The sequence below is a fragment of the Galeopterus variegatus genome, unplaced genomic scaffold, assembly GCF_000696425.1.
Source record: "Galeopterus variegatus unplaced genomic scaffold, G_variegatus-3.0.2 Scaffold449, whole genome shotgun sequence".
In the NCBI taxonomy this organism is placed as follows: domain Eukaryota; kingdom Metazoa; phylum Chordata; class Mammalia; order Dermoptera; family Cynocephalidae; genus Galeopterus; species Galeopterus variegatus.
The window spans coordinates 118,305-134,488 of NW_007726560.1; the positions used below are offsets into that span (position 1 = coordinate 118,305).

At 45.5% G+C, this 16,184-nt stretch overlaps 1 protein-coding gene across 1 annotated transcript in view; it reads right to left on the reverse strand.

Moving 5' to 3' along the window:
• LOC103587423 (E1A-binding protein p400-like) overlaps nucleotides 1–15,933 on the reverse strand; it is a 32,078-nt gene extending 16,145 nt beyond the window's left edge. Inside the window, 9 exon segments of the mRNA XM_008568873.1 lie at nucleotides 1,344–1,537; nucleotides 1,632–1,677; nucleotides 3,106–3,267; nucleotides 3,483–3,561; nucleotides 3,649–3,705; nucleotides 5,322–5,458; nucleotides 13,922–14,095; nucleotides 14,267–14,508; nucleotides 15,171–15,933. Of these exon segments, the coding sequence (XP_008567095.1) occupies nucleotides 1,344–1,537; nucleotides 1,632–1,677; nucleotides 3,106–3,267; nucleotides 3,483–3,561; nucleotides 3,649–3,705; nucleotides 5,322–5,458; nucleotides 13,922–14,095; nucleotides 14,267–14,508; nucleotides 15,171–15,381 (1,302 nt within the window). The 5' untranslated portion in view covers nucleotides 15,382–15,933.
• Nucleotides 15,934–16,184: the final 251 nt, after the last annotated feature.

Genomic DNA, 16,184 nt, shown 5'->3' on the forward strand with positions numbered 1-16,184 from the left:
TTGCTTGGAGGTGGCAGGGGAGAAGAGGGCCTTGGTGGCCCCCAGGACAGCAAGACCACTATTAGGTTACCTGTCAACCCACGCAGGAGTGAGGAGCCAGAACAGCTGAAAAAGGGGAGCCATTCAGAGGTCGGTGAGTCATCACAAGGAACTGGCGCAGAGCCTGACCCATGGGAAGTGTTTGGAGCATGGGCAGTGGGGGAGACAGGCCCACCAGGAGAACATGGGGACACAGCAAGGACAGCCAATCCACCCCCCAATCAGTGCAGGACCACTCAGAGGAGACTGATCAAGAATGCAGAATTGTATGGGGTGCAGTTTGATGAAAAGATTCAGGCCCAGATCACAGTTTCTACACAACCCAAGTGTACCAGGTCTCTGGAGAGCCGAAAGTACCTATAAGGTCAACCATTTGTGCAATCTGAGCTGCACAAAGTCTTCCCTAAGGAAATAGCAGCAAAGCAGCAATTTAGCTCAACCACACAGCTCAAGTACTGGTTCCCACAGGAAGTGCCCCCATTTCAGAAATAAGCAAAGGACAAAAAATTAGTTCTAGCCCAGGCCCACCACCAGTGCCTCGGGGCCCACCAGGGGACCTGAGGCATGGAGTCTGACCAGACTCCACTCCCACATCCAGGTAAACCACCAGCACCTTGGGGCCCACCCAGGGGCCCAGGGCATGGATCCAGGGACCAGACCCCCAGCCCACAACCAGGCACACCTCCCTCCCCACAACTAGGTACACCACCAGCACCAAGAAGTATGCCAAAAATATCACCTCCATGTGGGTGGCCCACCACAGTAACCACGGATGCCGCGAAAGTGGCTAGATGTCACAACTACCATGCAGATGGTCTGCCAGCCACTGGTGTGCACTGACACAAGGAGAGTCACCAGCAGAGACCAAAGAAAAGAAGAGCATGTCTCTTTCCACAAAGCTCTATGATAATATTGGGGGACCTGAACACATTTTTCAGCATTGGACAGATCTAGGCAACAAATCAACAGAGTAACCATTACTCTTTCAGAGGGAGAGAAGTAATCTAGGGTTATCAGTGGCGGGATGGGGGAGAGAGAGGGAGATAGGGAAAGATTGGACAAGAGGCATAAAGAATAAGTACAATTTGTTACAATATACATACTAGTAATATTGATTTGATCAACATATGTCAACATTGAATTCCAGAAATATGTATAATCAATTATGATTCAATAAAAAAAAAGTTATGTAGAAATCAAACATTTATTTTTTAAGAAGTCGTTTTTTCTGATACAATCTAGAGCACAGGAAAAGCCCAGCAGACGTGCTGTTTATGACATGCCCAGCAACTCCCCTGGGGTCACTGTGGCTTTGTGGCATGGCCTATACCCTGAGCCCCAACTGCATATACGGCTGGTGCAGGGGAGGGGCCGCCCTGGTCACTTACTGCTAGTGTCCCCAGTAGCCCTGGCGAGGCCGAGCACTTGCTCAAAGGTGGAAATGCAGTGGCTGAAGTGTCAGGGAACGTGCTCATGACGATATTCCCACTCACAGAGGCTGAAAACCAAATGGACACCAGGGGAGCTGTCAGGCATTCAGGAGCTCTTTCTGCTTTTCTTATAGTCACAAAAGCCATGTCCAAATACATTACCAGTCTGGACGCCTGCATCAGTGACTGCAGTCTTGACTGTTCCAGCCTGTTCAGGAGATAGTTAATTTCACATCAGACACCAGAATGAGAAGCAAACTCCTGTTACTTCTGTTTGTTTCTAATCTAATGCATTTCACATTTCCTTAGTACCACTGGTGTCCAGGGAGACTCTGCTGGGCACTGCAGGGAACTCAACAATAAAACAGGTTCACACTCATTCACTCATTCATTCAGTAGATACTTTTCGAGTGCCTACTGTGTGCCGGCACTGGGAGCACAAATAAGGAAGCTTCTTGCTCTATGGTCCTTGCTGTGCAGAGGAGGAGACAGAGATTAGTCTCCACAAGTCAGTGTGTAAGTCCCTCGCTTCCAAAAGCACCATGGTGCTGAGAAAATCTGTGTGCTGACATGCTCTTGGTCAGGGGTGGTTTCCCAGGAGGGGGTTCTGAGGTGAGATCTGAAGGTTGTGGAGGACTCAGAAGGTGAGGTGGCCAGGTCGGAGGACAGGTGCAGTCATTCCGGCCAAGGAAAGGGCAAATGCAGAGACCCTGTGGCAAAAGGGAAGAAGGGACATTTGAGGAATCAAGGAAGGGCCACAAGGCAAGGTGAGGTGAGGCCAGCAAGTGGGCAGGTGCCAAGACCATGTGAAGGGCATTGGGCTTGTCCCATGTCATCAGGGAAGGTTCTGGGCAAGAGGCACATTCACAGACCTGTGCTGTGAAGAACTTTCTCCAGCCACCAGAAAATAGGAAGAGCAAAGGGACAGACTGGTGGTGGGTAGGTGGATGGGGATCTGATTTGGACGGGCAGAATTGGGGAGAGCAGGAGCAAAAGGCGTGAGGTGGAATGTTTTCCAGCAGGGAGAAATTCACCAAATAGGGTCAGAAACCAACTTTTCCTGAAAATGGCATGTCCTGAAGTAAGGACATCATATTTTGGTTTCCTCCAAAGTAATAAAACTGTAAATACAACATCATCAGTACATTTCACACTGTGTTTGTTCTTTGTCTACAGAAAGTCACTCTGACAATTAACTTAGTTGAAGCGGATTTGCACTGTGGCTATTAACAATGTTAGTTTGGACTGAATTGCAGCTCACTTGCTCTTACTAGCTGTGTGATTTGGGCAAGTTACTGCACTCTGTTTTCTCACCTGTAAAGTGGGCCAGTACAAGGCTCATGTAGAGCTGCTACTAAGATTCCGCAATGCCCACACAGGGTGGTCAGCCAGTGTAAGGAGGTGTTCTCCACAGCACAAACCACTGCCACCCCCCTCCACTCACTCTTCCCCCCACACTCACACACTCTCACACTCACACAGAGCCCCCAATCACAGTTTGCCCAAGACTTGGCCCATGACTGGCCTGCCACCTGTCCTATTCCATGTCCTGGGCCTCCCACCCTACAAAGCTACGCTGAGCACATGAGCACACAGCCCCCCATGGAGGGGACTCGGGAGGAGTAGGAGGACTCACCAGGACAGCCATACTGGCCGTGGTGGTCACTGAAGGCTGTCCCCTCGCAGAGGGCTGCTGGCCTGCCTGCATCACTGTCTGCAGCAGAGTCTGGCTTGGCTGCTGCTGACTGGTCTGCGGCACTCCTGGATGCAGTTGGAGTCTCCAATGTTCAGCCAGCACCTAGAAGAAAACCACACTTTTACACAGAAATTACTGGCACATTTTCCTCAATACCACAATGCATTTTTCTCTTGAATTAGATAAAAACATAACGCTGGATGTAAATATCGTGAAGTCAAGAGTGTTGGCAGCACAACACAGGACTAAAGGGCTGCAGTGTCATTTCCATTCTGTCACTTGCTGTGGACTCATGACCGACACATGGACTGAACTACCTTCTTGTCCTTAGTGATACACTCTGCACAGAGAGAGGCGACTTGAATCGGATGCAAAGGCTTATCGTAGTTGATCCTGCTACAAATAGGAGGAGCAACTTCAGTTAGAGTCTCAAAGGAGGCTCTCTTCCCTATGGTGAAGAGGCGCTAAGAATCCCACACCCACCTTTCTGCTAGCACAGAGGCATGCTTTGGATTCTTCTGGAAGGGATTCATGCCAAGCCTGGAATTAAGCACATTGTTTCACCACTGCTGGTGTTATACATGACTCCACATTTTGACCCTGAAAACACCTTCCCATCCACACTCTCCCTGAGCCCCTCTAGATTAGCAAGGCCACCCTGCACCTCGTGTGGCTACAGACAACTCTCCAAAGACTCGCTGTAAGCAACATTTTAGATCATTCAGTCCTGGAGTTCCTGGACTCCCAGCCCAGCATTCTTCTTAAGCACGAGTGTCTCCCAGGTAAGCAATTATGACGTTCAGTGCCAGCTACTAAAGAAACACTGACTGAGGCTTTCATAAAGACATACACAATGAAACCAGCTCTCAACACCCAAGAATTCAAGCCTTTCTAAGTAATATATTCAAAGGATGAATAGCCAAAAAAGTTGCCTAGTAAAAATAAAATAATTATAATTCAATTTAATGTTAAATAATTAGAAGGAATGAAATCATTAAAAAGAATCATTTAAACTTACTACTTAATTTACTGAGTAAAAAAAAACTACACTTGCATATATCAGGTTTGATTAAAGCAGTGTTTCTCAAAGTTTGGTCTCAGCATCCCTTTACATTCTAAGAAATTGAGAACCCCAATGAATTTCTGTCTACCTGGTTTATATTTATTAACATTACCATATTAGAAATCAAAGATGAGAAAATTCAAAACATTTTTTAAAATAGCAATAAGAGATCTATCACAAATTTACTTAAATAGCACATTTTTAGTGAAAAAACATAATATCTTCCAAACCAAAAAACACTGGTGAATGGTATACTAGAGTACTCTCTAATACTTGATCTGACAGAAGACAGCTGGATTCTCTAATCTGCTTCTACATTCAACCTGCAGTGATTTGTTCCTTTGAAGGAAGTATATGAAGAAAAGCCCAATTCCCACAGCTATGCAGGTGGAAATGGGAGGAGCATTGATGAACTTTTCAGTGACTGTGGATATTCTTCTTTGATATTACACCAAACTTTTCTTAAAAAATAGTTGTGACATGGCATCTGAATCCACACCAGTGAGGTTTCGTGCTCTTACACTGGATCCATTGGTCTACCTGTATCGCAGGTGGGGCTTTTACCCACACACGGTTCCAGAACACCCTGCAGTGGTCAGCTGGCAGACTCTGGTCCAATGGGTTAGCAAACCCTCCTTCATTCTACAATACAATAAGATGCCAAGCACCCTCTGGAAAAGTCCATCATGCTCTCACAAAAGAAGGAGAGTGATAGAAAGCAAACAGCATCTTAGCAACATTATGAAGAATGTTTTTATCTTGCCACCACCTGGGGGGATCTCAGAGAGCCCCAGATCACACTTTGAGAACCACTGGTTCTAAAGCACAATATCCCCTGTGGAAAGAGTCTTCTATCTGCATTCTGTCCAAGGCCCCACCCCAAAGCTCCCCTGACAGAAGATGCAAAGCCCTTGGGCAGGAAACCAAACCATTTAGCCATTCTAAAATGAGACCTTGATATAGTCTAGATCAAGATAATGCGGTGATTAGGAAAAAAAGCACGAACTAGTTTTGAAAACTGACATGCCAGCTGATCTCAAAATGCAGGTGCTTATGTAAGTAATTGAGAGGAAATAACGCCCATTCGACTTACAGAGGTTTAACGGGTGGGCTTCTCTTCCCTGCAATCATGGTCATCCCCTGAAAGTGACTGATGTGCAGCTGCGTCTGTGCAGCACCTTTGTCTTGGGCGTAGATCTGGTGGGTGCACAGTGGCCGGCCACTCTTGGTCTGCAGAGGGAGAACACACGGGTGCATCCAGTCCATGCACACAACGGCGCAGGGAGGCCCTCAGGACGGGGGGCATCTCACTCTCAACAGCCCAGACTTCAGACCCCTGTCTGCACCTGGGTCTCTGCCTGAAGCCAAGAGACTAAGTCACATCAACAGACATTTGTTGAGACACTTAGGTTCGAGGCAGGTAGTGCTTTTACCCTGAGAGAGCTTATAAATCATAAGAGAATAAAACATGTGTAAAATACTACAATGCAGGCATAAGTGATATAAGTACCACAGGAAGAGACAAATTCTGGGAGAATCCAGGGAGGGTACAACACAACAGCCTGGACAAGCACCAAGACCCTTGGTGCATCTCCTGCCTCAAGTCTGTGTGGCCCAAGGGACAGGTGGCTCCCACCCCGTGTGCCAGATGCCCAGCACCCATGAGGACTCCAAGTACCTGGAGAAGGCCCTGCTGGCCAGGTGGCACACGGTCACTCCCCAAGGACCAGGCATGCTAGAAGAACCACCTCGAAAGCCACCTTTGGCCCATGCACACACAGCACCACCCACTGAGGGGACCTGCCCATCCCAATCCATGGCCACAAGGGCTCTCTGTCAGCCACTGCACTTCAGGGTCACACATCCCAGGCAATAGGTAACGGGGGCGGAACACCCCAGGAGCAGGACATAGCACAGGGCTGGAGACCAGAGAGAGGTGCAAGAGCAGCCCTGGGAACCAGAGAGGCTTTGAGATGCTGGCAAGCGAGCAAGGAGGAGCAGAACTCCAGAGGAGGGAGCCATGATCATCCTGAAGGCTTTCCAATCAGGAGCTGACAAGTGAGAGATGCCTCGGGAAGCTTATCAGGAGGATCAGCCTCGAAGAATGAGCAGGAGAGGGCACCCTGCCCAAAGGCTCTGCGTCCATAATCCACAGAAGAAACAACAGCCACCACAACAGCCACTGGTGGTGGACTGGAAAGAAAACATGCTGCTCACAGGAGCAGTGGCAGTACCAGCAACAGGACCATACTGAAAGCAGCAGCATAGCATCAGGGAAATTAGCAGGAGGAGCTTGTCTGGACTTGAGTCTGAAGCTCTGAGAGTTCAGCTAACAGGACCGTGAAGGCAGCCAGAAGCAGGAACTCAAAAGGGAGCCTAAAGGACTGGCCGGGGACTGTAAGGCTGAGCCACACGACTTTTCTCTGCATGGCCACCATGTTCCATCTGTTCTATTCTAGATGAGAAGACACTACCATACTTGCATGACTCATCCATCATCCCTGAACACAGCTGCTACTGGAAGCTGGCCCCACCGCTGGCAGGAGTTCAGGCACCACCTATCCCAAGTCCAATAGCCCTGAGTCCTGTCTGGCTCTGGCCATGCTGGCCCATCCCTGTGCCTCTCTCCACTGCCACCATGACTGGCCAAAGTGTCCCCTGACTGCTCTCCCTGCCCACCCCCCACCCCTCCAACCCATTTCCATCTGTGGCCAGAATAACTCAGTCTCACTACACCCTCCTCCTACTCTGACCCATTAACCGGCTTCCTGGTGCTTGTGCCCCCTGCACTCTGCACACCCAGCATTCATGCTTGGCATGCACTAGCTCCGCTCCACTCTACCTGCACTCCCTGCAGGGGTAGTACGGGGCCCTCTTGACGTCCTCTGCATACCTCCTGAGCCCGTTGCTCTACCTTTTCACTCACCAATGAGACACAGAAGGAGAAGCATCAAAGGCACATCAAAACCCTGCCTGGATGAACACACACTGCCAGCTCCCATGCATAAAGCCCAGGAGAAGGGACGTGCGCACCTGTCTTCACAGCCAGGATCAGGTGTTTGTTCGCTGCACCTCGCACTAAGCCAAGCTTGGCTCACAGCTGGGCTGGCTGTACCTGTGAGAGCTCCCAGGCCGAGGCCTGCACCACGAGCTCCTGCTGTGCTGGCACCAGACATCTGAGGCCTAGCAAGCAGCTCGTTTCACAGCCTAGAAGGCACCAGTCACTGGCTCTTCTTCCTCTGAGTCCTTGCAGCCATGGCGGGACATGAGGCTGTGGGAAACCACCTCTGTCATGGGCTCTCACAGTCATAGGTCCCCTCCTCAGTCTGATCAGGTGGCCAAATGTTTGGCTCCACCAGCATGCCCAGGAGGGCTGATTAAGTCTGTGGTTCTCACCACAGCACCACCTGGCAATACTTACAGAGTGAACAAGTGACTATTCCAAGGAGAAATTCCAAAACCTTAAGGTATTCTCCAATATACAAAAACAAGATCATAAAAATATACTTTGAGTACTAAAAACAAACCACACACACATACACACACCATATCCACACATGGAAAAAGAAAAGATTTATACTATAATCTTTTTTTGATTTCTACTAAAATATTAACAGTGGTTATCTCCTGCTGAAGGGCTAACTGAGGGGGTTTATTCTTTATGTTCACTCTCTTTTCTAAATATTCTACAATGGAGCCCGTGGCGCACTCAGGAGAGTGCAGCGCTGGGAGAGCAGCAACACTCCCGCCGCGGGTTCGGATCCTATATAGGGATGACCGGTGCGCTCACAGCGCTCACCGGCTGAGCGCGATGCAGCCGGTCTCAAAAAGGGCCGGCCTGTGGCTCACTCGGGAGAGTGCGGTGCTGATAACACCAAGGCCACGGGTTCGGATAATATATAGGGATGGCCGGTTGGCTCACTGGCTGAGCATGGTGTTGACAACACCAAGCCAGGGGTTGAAATCCACTTACCAGTCATCTTTTAAAAAAAAAATAAATAAATATTCTACAAAGAACATTATTACTTTGTCTTAGGGAAAAAATGAAATAATTTTTTAAATGACAATTAAGAGCTAAAGAGCTGGGCCAGCCCGGTGGCGCACTGCTATAGTGCGCCGCTTGGGAGTGTGGTGGCGCTCCCGCCGAGGGTTCAGATCCCACATACAGACCGGTTCCCGCTCACTGGCTGAGCGAGGCGCGGGAGCAGCGCCGAGGGTTGCGATCCCGTTGCCGGTCCCGGTCCGGTACGGGGGCGACACTGAGGGTTGCGATCCGTTGCCGGACACGGATAAAGACAAAAAGGAAAAAAAAAAAAAAGAGCTGACCTTGTATGGAAAGAGATTTAACGCACGACCTCGGAGTCTCTCTTCACGTAGCAGAGCAGCACTCAAAAGCATGCCATTGCAAATGGGCAACCCAGAGCACCCCTCAAACAGAAGACAGCATAAGTCCATTACACTGTCAACATTGAGAGCTGCGCTGAGTCAGACTAGCATACATTACAGAAAATTCCATCTAAGTATTGATATGTGGGCTATTTTTCAGGATCCTGTACCCAATATATTGAGATAAATTTTTTGCCTGTCACCACTGATTCTATCCGGCCCAAATAAATCCATCTAACTTGAAACTTTACTTCCACTTTGGGCCAAGATGGAGTAGCAAGGACGAATTTACTCTTGCACCTTAAAAAGTGAGCAAAACATATGGCACGATGGTTTTTAGATACTAGAAAACAAGCAGCACAGAAAGTGATCCTTGGGAGAGCTGCTGCCTGGAACAGGTTTCAGAGTGTGGTGCAGGGCAAGGAACCCAGGTGGAACCCAGCAGTCCCTTTGAATGGGGATGGAGCTGGGGGAAGAGGGCTGAGGCAGCTTGAGTTTAGGGCAGAGCACTGAGAACAGCAGCTGCACTGGTGAGAGGGGCATGAGTTCTGGAGACCCTCAAGTCTGCAGATGGAATGAAACAGCTCATGCACAGGAAGGAATCACTGAGGCGGAGGAAAGAATAATCAGAAAGGAGCAGGCAGAGCAACTCTCAGATCTCACCAGAGCTAGCAATAGAAACTATCACAAATGAAACACAGAGAGAGAAGAGACTGGAAAAAATGAGAATAGCAGTGAGCTGTGGGGCAAAGTCAAGCAGCCTAATATATGTATAAATGGAATCCCAGAAGGAAAGGAGGGAGGTAAATGGAAAAAATATTTGAAGAAGTAATGGCTGACATTTTTCCAGATTTGATGAGTACTATAAACTCACAGATTTAAGAAGCCCAGTAAACCTCAAGCAGAAGAAATATGAAGAAAACTATACCAAGGCCCAATATAAGTAAATATCCTTAGAGTAGTGATAAAGAAAAAAAAATTTACAGCAACTTAAAAAATTACATACACAGGAACAAAGGTAGGAATGACAAAAGATTTCTGATCATAAACAATGCAAACAAGAAGTCAGTGGGACATATCTTTAAAGTTCTGAAAGAAAAAAAAAATTAGGATTCTATATCCAGTGAAAATATAAGAAACAAAAGTGAAATACACGACTTTTCGGACATACAAAAGCTGAAAAAAAATTTGCAGATCAGCACCATAAGAATGTTAAAGTCCTTCAGGCAGAAGAAAAATGATACCAGAATATGAAATCTGGATTTACACAAAGGAATAAAGAATACCAGAAATAGCAAATTTATAAACATAAAATAGTATCTTGAATATATCATTCTCATGCTCTAAAACCTCCAGGGGCTTACCACTGTCTACAGAATAAAGTACCAATTCCTTACAGCGACCACCAAAGCCCAAACCTAATACATGTCTTCATATTAATTCCTAAATACATCTCATGAATTTCCACCTCCATGCCCTTAACTCCCCCATCTGCACACCAAGAATATATTCCCTCAATTTCTGTCTTCAAGTTGAAACCCAGTTTCACTCTCAGTCCCTCTAAAAAGCTCTGAGGTTACTGCGATTCCTATCACGCCACAATCCTGGCACTTAGCACAGACTGCCTTGAATTGCTAGTTATTTTAAACATGGAATATGCACTGAGTATACAACTAGAAATACATATTTACCTTCTTCTTAAGGGCGAAGACCATGTCTAAAACTTATTTCTTCTTCCCCCATCCCTTGTGTCACCTCAATTAGCACACTGCCTTGTATATAACTATTTGATGAATAAAACACACAAACAGAATGTCATCCAGAAAGATTTGCCAAAAGGTAAATGAATTGCATGTCAAAGAGGAAAAATAAATGTTAAAGGAATCAAAGGTAATGGAAAAAAAGTTAAAAGCAGATTTTAACAGAAAACTAGGTCATGTTACATGTGAAATTTGAGCTGGTTTTTTGAAAAGATAAAATCGACAAACCACTTGCATGGCTAACAAAAAAAAGAAGAGAGAAGATTCAAATAACAAAAATTAGAAATGAAAAAGGTGATATTACAACCGACCCAAATGAAATACAACGAATCATCCGAGACTACTATAAACAGCTATACGCCAACAAGTTCGAAAACCTGGAGGAAATGGATAAATTCCTGGACTCACACAAGCTTCCAAAATTAAACCAAGAAGATATAGAAAACTTGAATAGGCCAATAACAATAAAGGAGATTGAAGATGTTATCAAAAAGCTCCCAACAAAGAAAAGCCCAGGACCAGATGGATTCACAGCAGAATTTTAACAAACATTCAAAGAGGAAATGACACCAATTCTTTACAAACTATTCCAAAAGACTGAAGCAGAAGCAAACCTTCCAAACACATTCTACGAAGCAAACATCATCCTGATACCAAAACCAGGTAAAGATATAACCAAGAAAGAAAACTACAGGCCAATATCCTTGATGAATATAGATGCAAAAATCCTCAATAAAATATTAGCAAACAGAATACAACAACACATATGCAAGATCATTCACCACGACCAAGTGGGATTCATCCCAGGGAAGCAAGGTTGATTCAACATACGCAAATCAATAAATGTGATACAACATCTTAATAAAATCAAACAAAAGGACCATATGATCATCTCTATTGACGCCGAAAAAGCATTTGATAAAATCCAACACTCATTCATGACAAAGACCCTTTATAAATTAGGTATAGACGGAAAATATCTCAACATAATTAAAGCCATATACAATAAACCCACGGCCAATATCATCCTGAATGGGGAAAAACTAAAAGCTTTTCCTTTAAAAACAGGAACCAGACAAGGATGCCCACTCTCACCACTCCTATTCAACACAGTATTGGAAGTATTAGCCAGAGCAATCAGAAAAGAGAAGGAAATAAAGGGCATCCAGATTGGAAAAGATGAAGTCAAACTGTCCCTGTTTGCAGACGATATGATCCTATATATCGAACAGCCCAAATCATCTACAAAAAAACTCTTAGAAGTGATAAATGAGTTCAGCACAGTAGCAGGATACAAAATCAACACACAAAAATCAGTAGCATTTCTATTCACCAATAGTGAACAAGCAGAAAGAGAAATCAAGAAAGCCTGCCCATTCACAATAGCCACCAAAAAAATAAAATACCTAGGAACTGAACTAACTAAGGATGTGAAAAATCTCTATAACGAGAACTACAAACCACTCCTGAGAGAAATTAGAGAGGATACAAGAAGATGGAAAGACATCCCATGCTCCTGGATTGGAAGAATCAATATAGTGAAAATGACTATACTACCCAAAGTAATATACAAATTCAATGCAATCCCCATCAAAATTCCAATGACATTTCTCTCAGAAATGGAAAGAACTATACAGTCATTTATCTGGAATAACAAAAGACCAAGAATAGCCAAAGCAACGCTGAGCAAAAAAAAATAAAGCTGGAGGTATTACTCTACCTGACTTTAAACTATACTACAAAGCCATAATAACCAAAACAGCATGGTACTGGTACAAAAACAGAGACACTGATCAATGGAATAGAACAGAACACCCAGAAATCAACCCACGCACTTACTGCCATTTGATCTTCGACAAAGGCACCAAGCCTATTCACTGGGGTCAGGACTCCCTCTTCAGCAAAGGGTGCTGGGATAACTGGATATCCATATGCAGGAGATTGAAACTAGACCCATACCTCTCACAAACAAACTAATTCACCCACATACACACACACACACAAAAAAAAAAACGGGGTGGGGTGGGGTGGGGAAGATGATATAACAACTATACTTCCATGAAGTTGTTACAACAAGCAAACGGAAAGGACATTCTTGGGGGGGAGGGGAGAGAGGGAGGAGGGAGGGAGGTGTCGGTGACGGGCCATAATAATCATATACAGTGTATATTGACAAAATAAAAAAAAAAAAAAAATTCCACTTTAAGTGTTATGAATAACTAGTCTAATGACAACTTTTAAAAAGTACATGTGTTAATTAATACCTTATAGATGCTTTTGGTCTTCTATTTAGAGTTAGCATCAATCACTAGCTATGAAACAGGAAAAAAGCTTTTATCACAAAAAGAACCAGACTTTGTCTGTATCTTAATCAGCAAAAACAAAAAACAAACAAAAAAACTTACTTTATCTGCATCTGTTTCTCCAGTGTTATAAACGTCTTAAATGCAATTTAGAAATAAACAAAAGCTCGGGCCGGCCCGTGGCTCACTCGGGAGAGTGTGGTGCTGGTAACACCAAGGCCACGGGTTCAGATCCTATATAGGGATGGCTGGTTTGCTCACTGGCTGAGCGTGGTGCTGACAACACCAAGTCAAGGGTTAAGATCCCCTTACCGGTCATCTTTTTTAAAAAAAAAAAAAAAGAAAAGAAATAAACAAAAGCTTTATACAGTTTGTCATACTCTATCAACAACCCTGATGATCCTATAAACTATAGTCATAATTTTTTCATTTGACAAAAGTAAACCATAAATGTGACTACTGCATCCAGACAATGTTCTTTAGAAACAAAAGCCAAAGTATGGTTATGTATTAAGCCAACCAAACACGTAAAAGCTAAAGATTTTGATATGCAGAGTCTAGGAGTAGAAAAAGACCTAAAAACAAGCTTCTCAACAAACAATTTAGAAAAGTGACTTAATAGGGCCAGCCCGTGGCTCACTTGGGAGAGTGCAATGCTGATGACACCAAGGCCGCAGGTTCAGATCCCTATATAGGGATGGCCGGTTGGCTCACTTGGGGGAGCGTGGTGCTGACAACACCAAGTCAAGGGTTGGGATCCCCTTACCGGTCTTTTTTTTTTTTTTTTTAAAGTGACAATAAATCTTAGAGGCTATTTTCTGTTAAAAGTTGCCTCATGACAGTGACATTTCAGGGGTGTCTATGATCATGTGATCCTCCTTAGATCTGGCACCAGCCACACAAGAAGCACCCTACTCTTCTCAAGCCAAGATCATGGAAAAAGATCATGGAAAACAATGAATTTTAGCCAAGTAATTCTTTCTTTCTGAAATGTAAGATGTTACTAAGAAATGTTAAATAACATTTTACAATTGTTTAGTTCTATAATATTTCTATAATTTTTGTTCTGTAATCCAGGTTCTGTCAATATTTCTCTTTTCAAAATATATTATAAAATATATATTTCATATTTATATTAGAACAAAATGTTTTTCTAAAAACATTTATTTAATGTAAAATGTATATTATACATTAAGAGTGGAAACGAACTCCTAGTTTTATTGGTAATTTAATAAAAAGCTTACCTTTCCTTCCTCTCTTGGAAAAATAACATTTTCATACCAATTCCTGCACTGCTTAGGAAAGCAGTAGATTCGGCTACAGGAGTTAACGATGTCACTGACAAGATCCCAGTTAGGTGTGTGAGCAAGGGACATAACAGCAAGATTCAGAGGAAACTCCAGTAACCGTTTCACAGCCTAGAAGGAAAAAAAATTATATGGATATTTCAGGTTTCAAATCTATTTAGCAAACAGGGCAGGACTGGAAAGTCTACCCAATTAAGAAACAAAAATGAAACTCACATGAAAATCATTTTTCTGAAGTTGGCCCCCTTTGCAGGCGAGCGTGGGCAGGCCTGCACTGCCTACCTGCAGCAGGGCCCAGTTCTCGCCGATGAGCCACTCAGGGAGATCTGGGGCAGACTCGCCCACAGACTTGATGGATGCTGCTGGTAGAGGCTTGGCGAACTGCACCTGCTGCTTCAGCAGGAGGTTCTTCTTCTCTTTCCCCTCACGGCGTGTCTTCATCGGGCCAGGTGTCACCTGGTCAAACAGGGATTGAGGAGGGATGGCTGCTTCCCCATGATGCTGCTGCTTCTTCCTCCCGGTAGCTGCACAGGGGACATGCTCAGGGAGGCAGGTAGCTCACCTTCCAGCAGCACCCCCCATCTGCTAACGTGGGGAGAACACAACTCCTTCATGGGCAAAGGGAGGACTGGATGACATTTCACACTGAAAAGCCCCCGGTCATGACAGACGCCCAGGAAAGGGCAGCCACAGTCTTTTTAAAAGTTACTGCTGTCCAGGTTATTGGGTGAACGTTACCTCAAAACCATAATGATGGCAAACCTGAAGGATAAACAACACAGATGATAACCCTGCATTTCCTAAGGGTCCGAACAGCCATAGCTTTCCCTCATATTAACTCACAGCTGAGTGTTAATGCATGAGCCAACACCCCTGCAAAGTGCTCAGACAGCGAGTCCATGCCACCAACGAGGGCCTCGGGCTCCCGCGAGGCCACGCTCATCACACACATCCAGAATGCCCTACAAACTGCATTTACCATCTCCTTGATCACCGTGCCAGTCACAGCAGGGTTGTGAACACCCCCACATGCTGAGGAGGGATGGGGGCATAAGAGACACAGAAGACAGAGACTGGCAGTGCTGTCTGTACCCTGAGAAAATAAATCATGGGACGGACGGAAGAATGCACAAGGTGAAGCCCATCTGATCCTCATCCTTGGACATTTTCTGGATAAAGCAATTACCAGAGAAGTTGGCTCGGTGCCGCCTGTGCTCTTTCCTCATGTGCATGGGTGGCAGCTTCGCCTCGGGGATTGGCATGGGCTCGTACAGGAGACACAGCACTGGGTCCATGTAAAGGTCACCATCATCCTGCGGGGGCGTGGGTGGGGTCCAGAGCTGCAAGGCATAGATGCTGTCGCACAGAAAGCCATGGCCCCATGCACGGACAGGCATGGAGAATCATTGTGACAATGATGGTGCAAAGGCAAAATGGTGCAAGCCCCAGAAGGCTATGTGGCAGCTTCTTAACAGCCAAGCATGTATCTACCCTGCCACCGAGCTATGAGCTCCAGAGAGATGAAAATTCACATCCATGCAGACAGCACATGCAAGTGTTCACAGCAGCTTCATTCACGCTGGCAAAAGGGGAAATCACTCACCCACAGCTCCATGGGCCATTGCACCTGTCAGCCAACATGACTCAGCAGCAGGATGCAGCCGACCAGTGGTGCCCACAGCCACATGCCCAGCATGACCCTGTCACTCAAGGACCAGACTCCAGGGACAAGAAGGCAGCCAGGGGCGCCTGGGACGGAGCAGAGATGACATGCACTGGAAACAGGGCCTTTCCTGCACAGGCATCTCTGACACCTGCCACTCAACTACTGAGACCTCAACCCCTCCACCATCATGGTGGGCACAGAGCCTGAACCCCACAGGCAGCCAGCATGTGTTGAACAGAAGACAGAAGAGAAGAAGAGGGGACAGAGTCGAGTTTACACAAGGAAAGTTGTTAACTCATGGACATGACTTCAGTCTGTCCATCTTCACCTTCATAAAATATTCCTGTGTTAAAGAGTTAAAAAAAAAATACTCCTTACACACAGATGTTTCTGAGTCACCCTCAATATATTATCAAAAAACACGCTGTGTCCCTGGATAATTTCTGTGGTATTAACTCTATCCATGTACAAGTTGTTCACACACTACCATGTCTGCAAAATCCAAATTATCTTCCATTGCTAGGAGTACAGCTA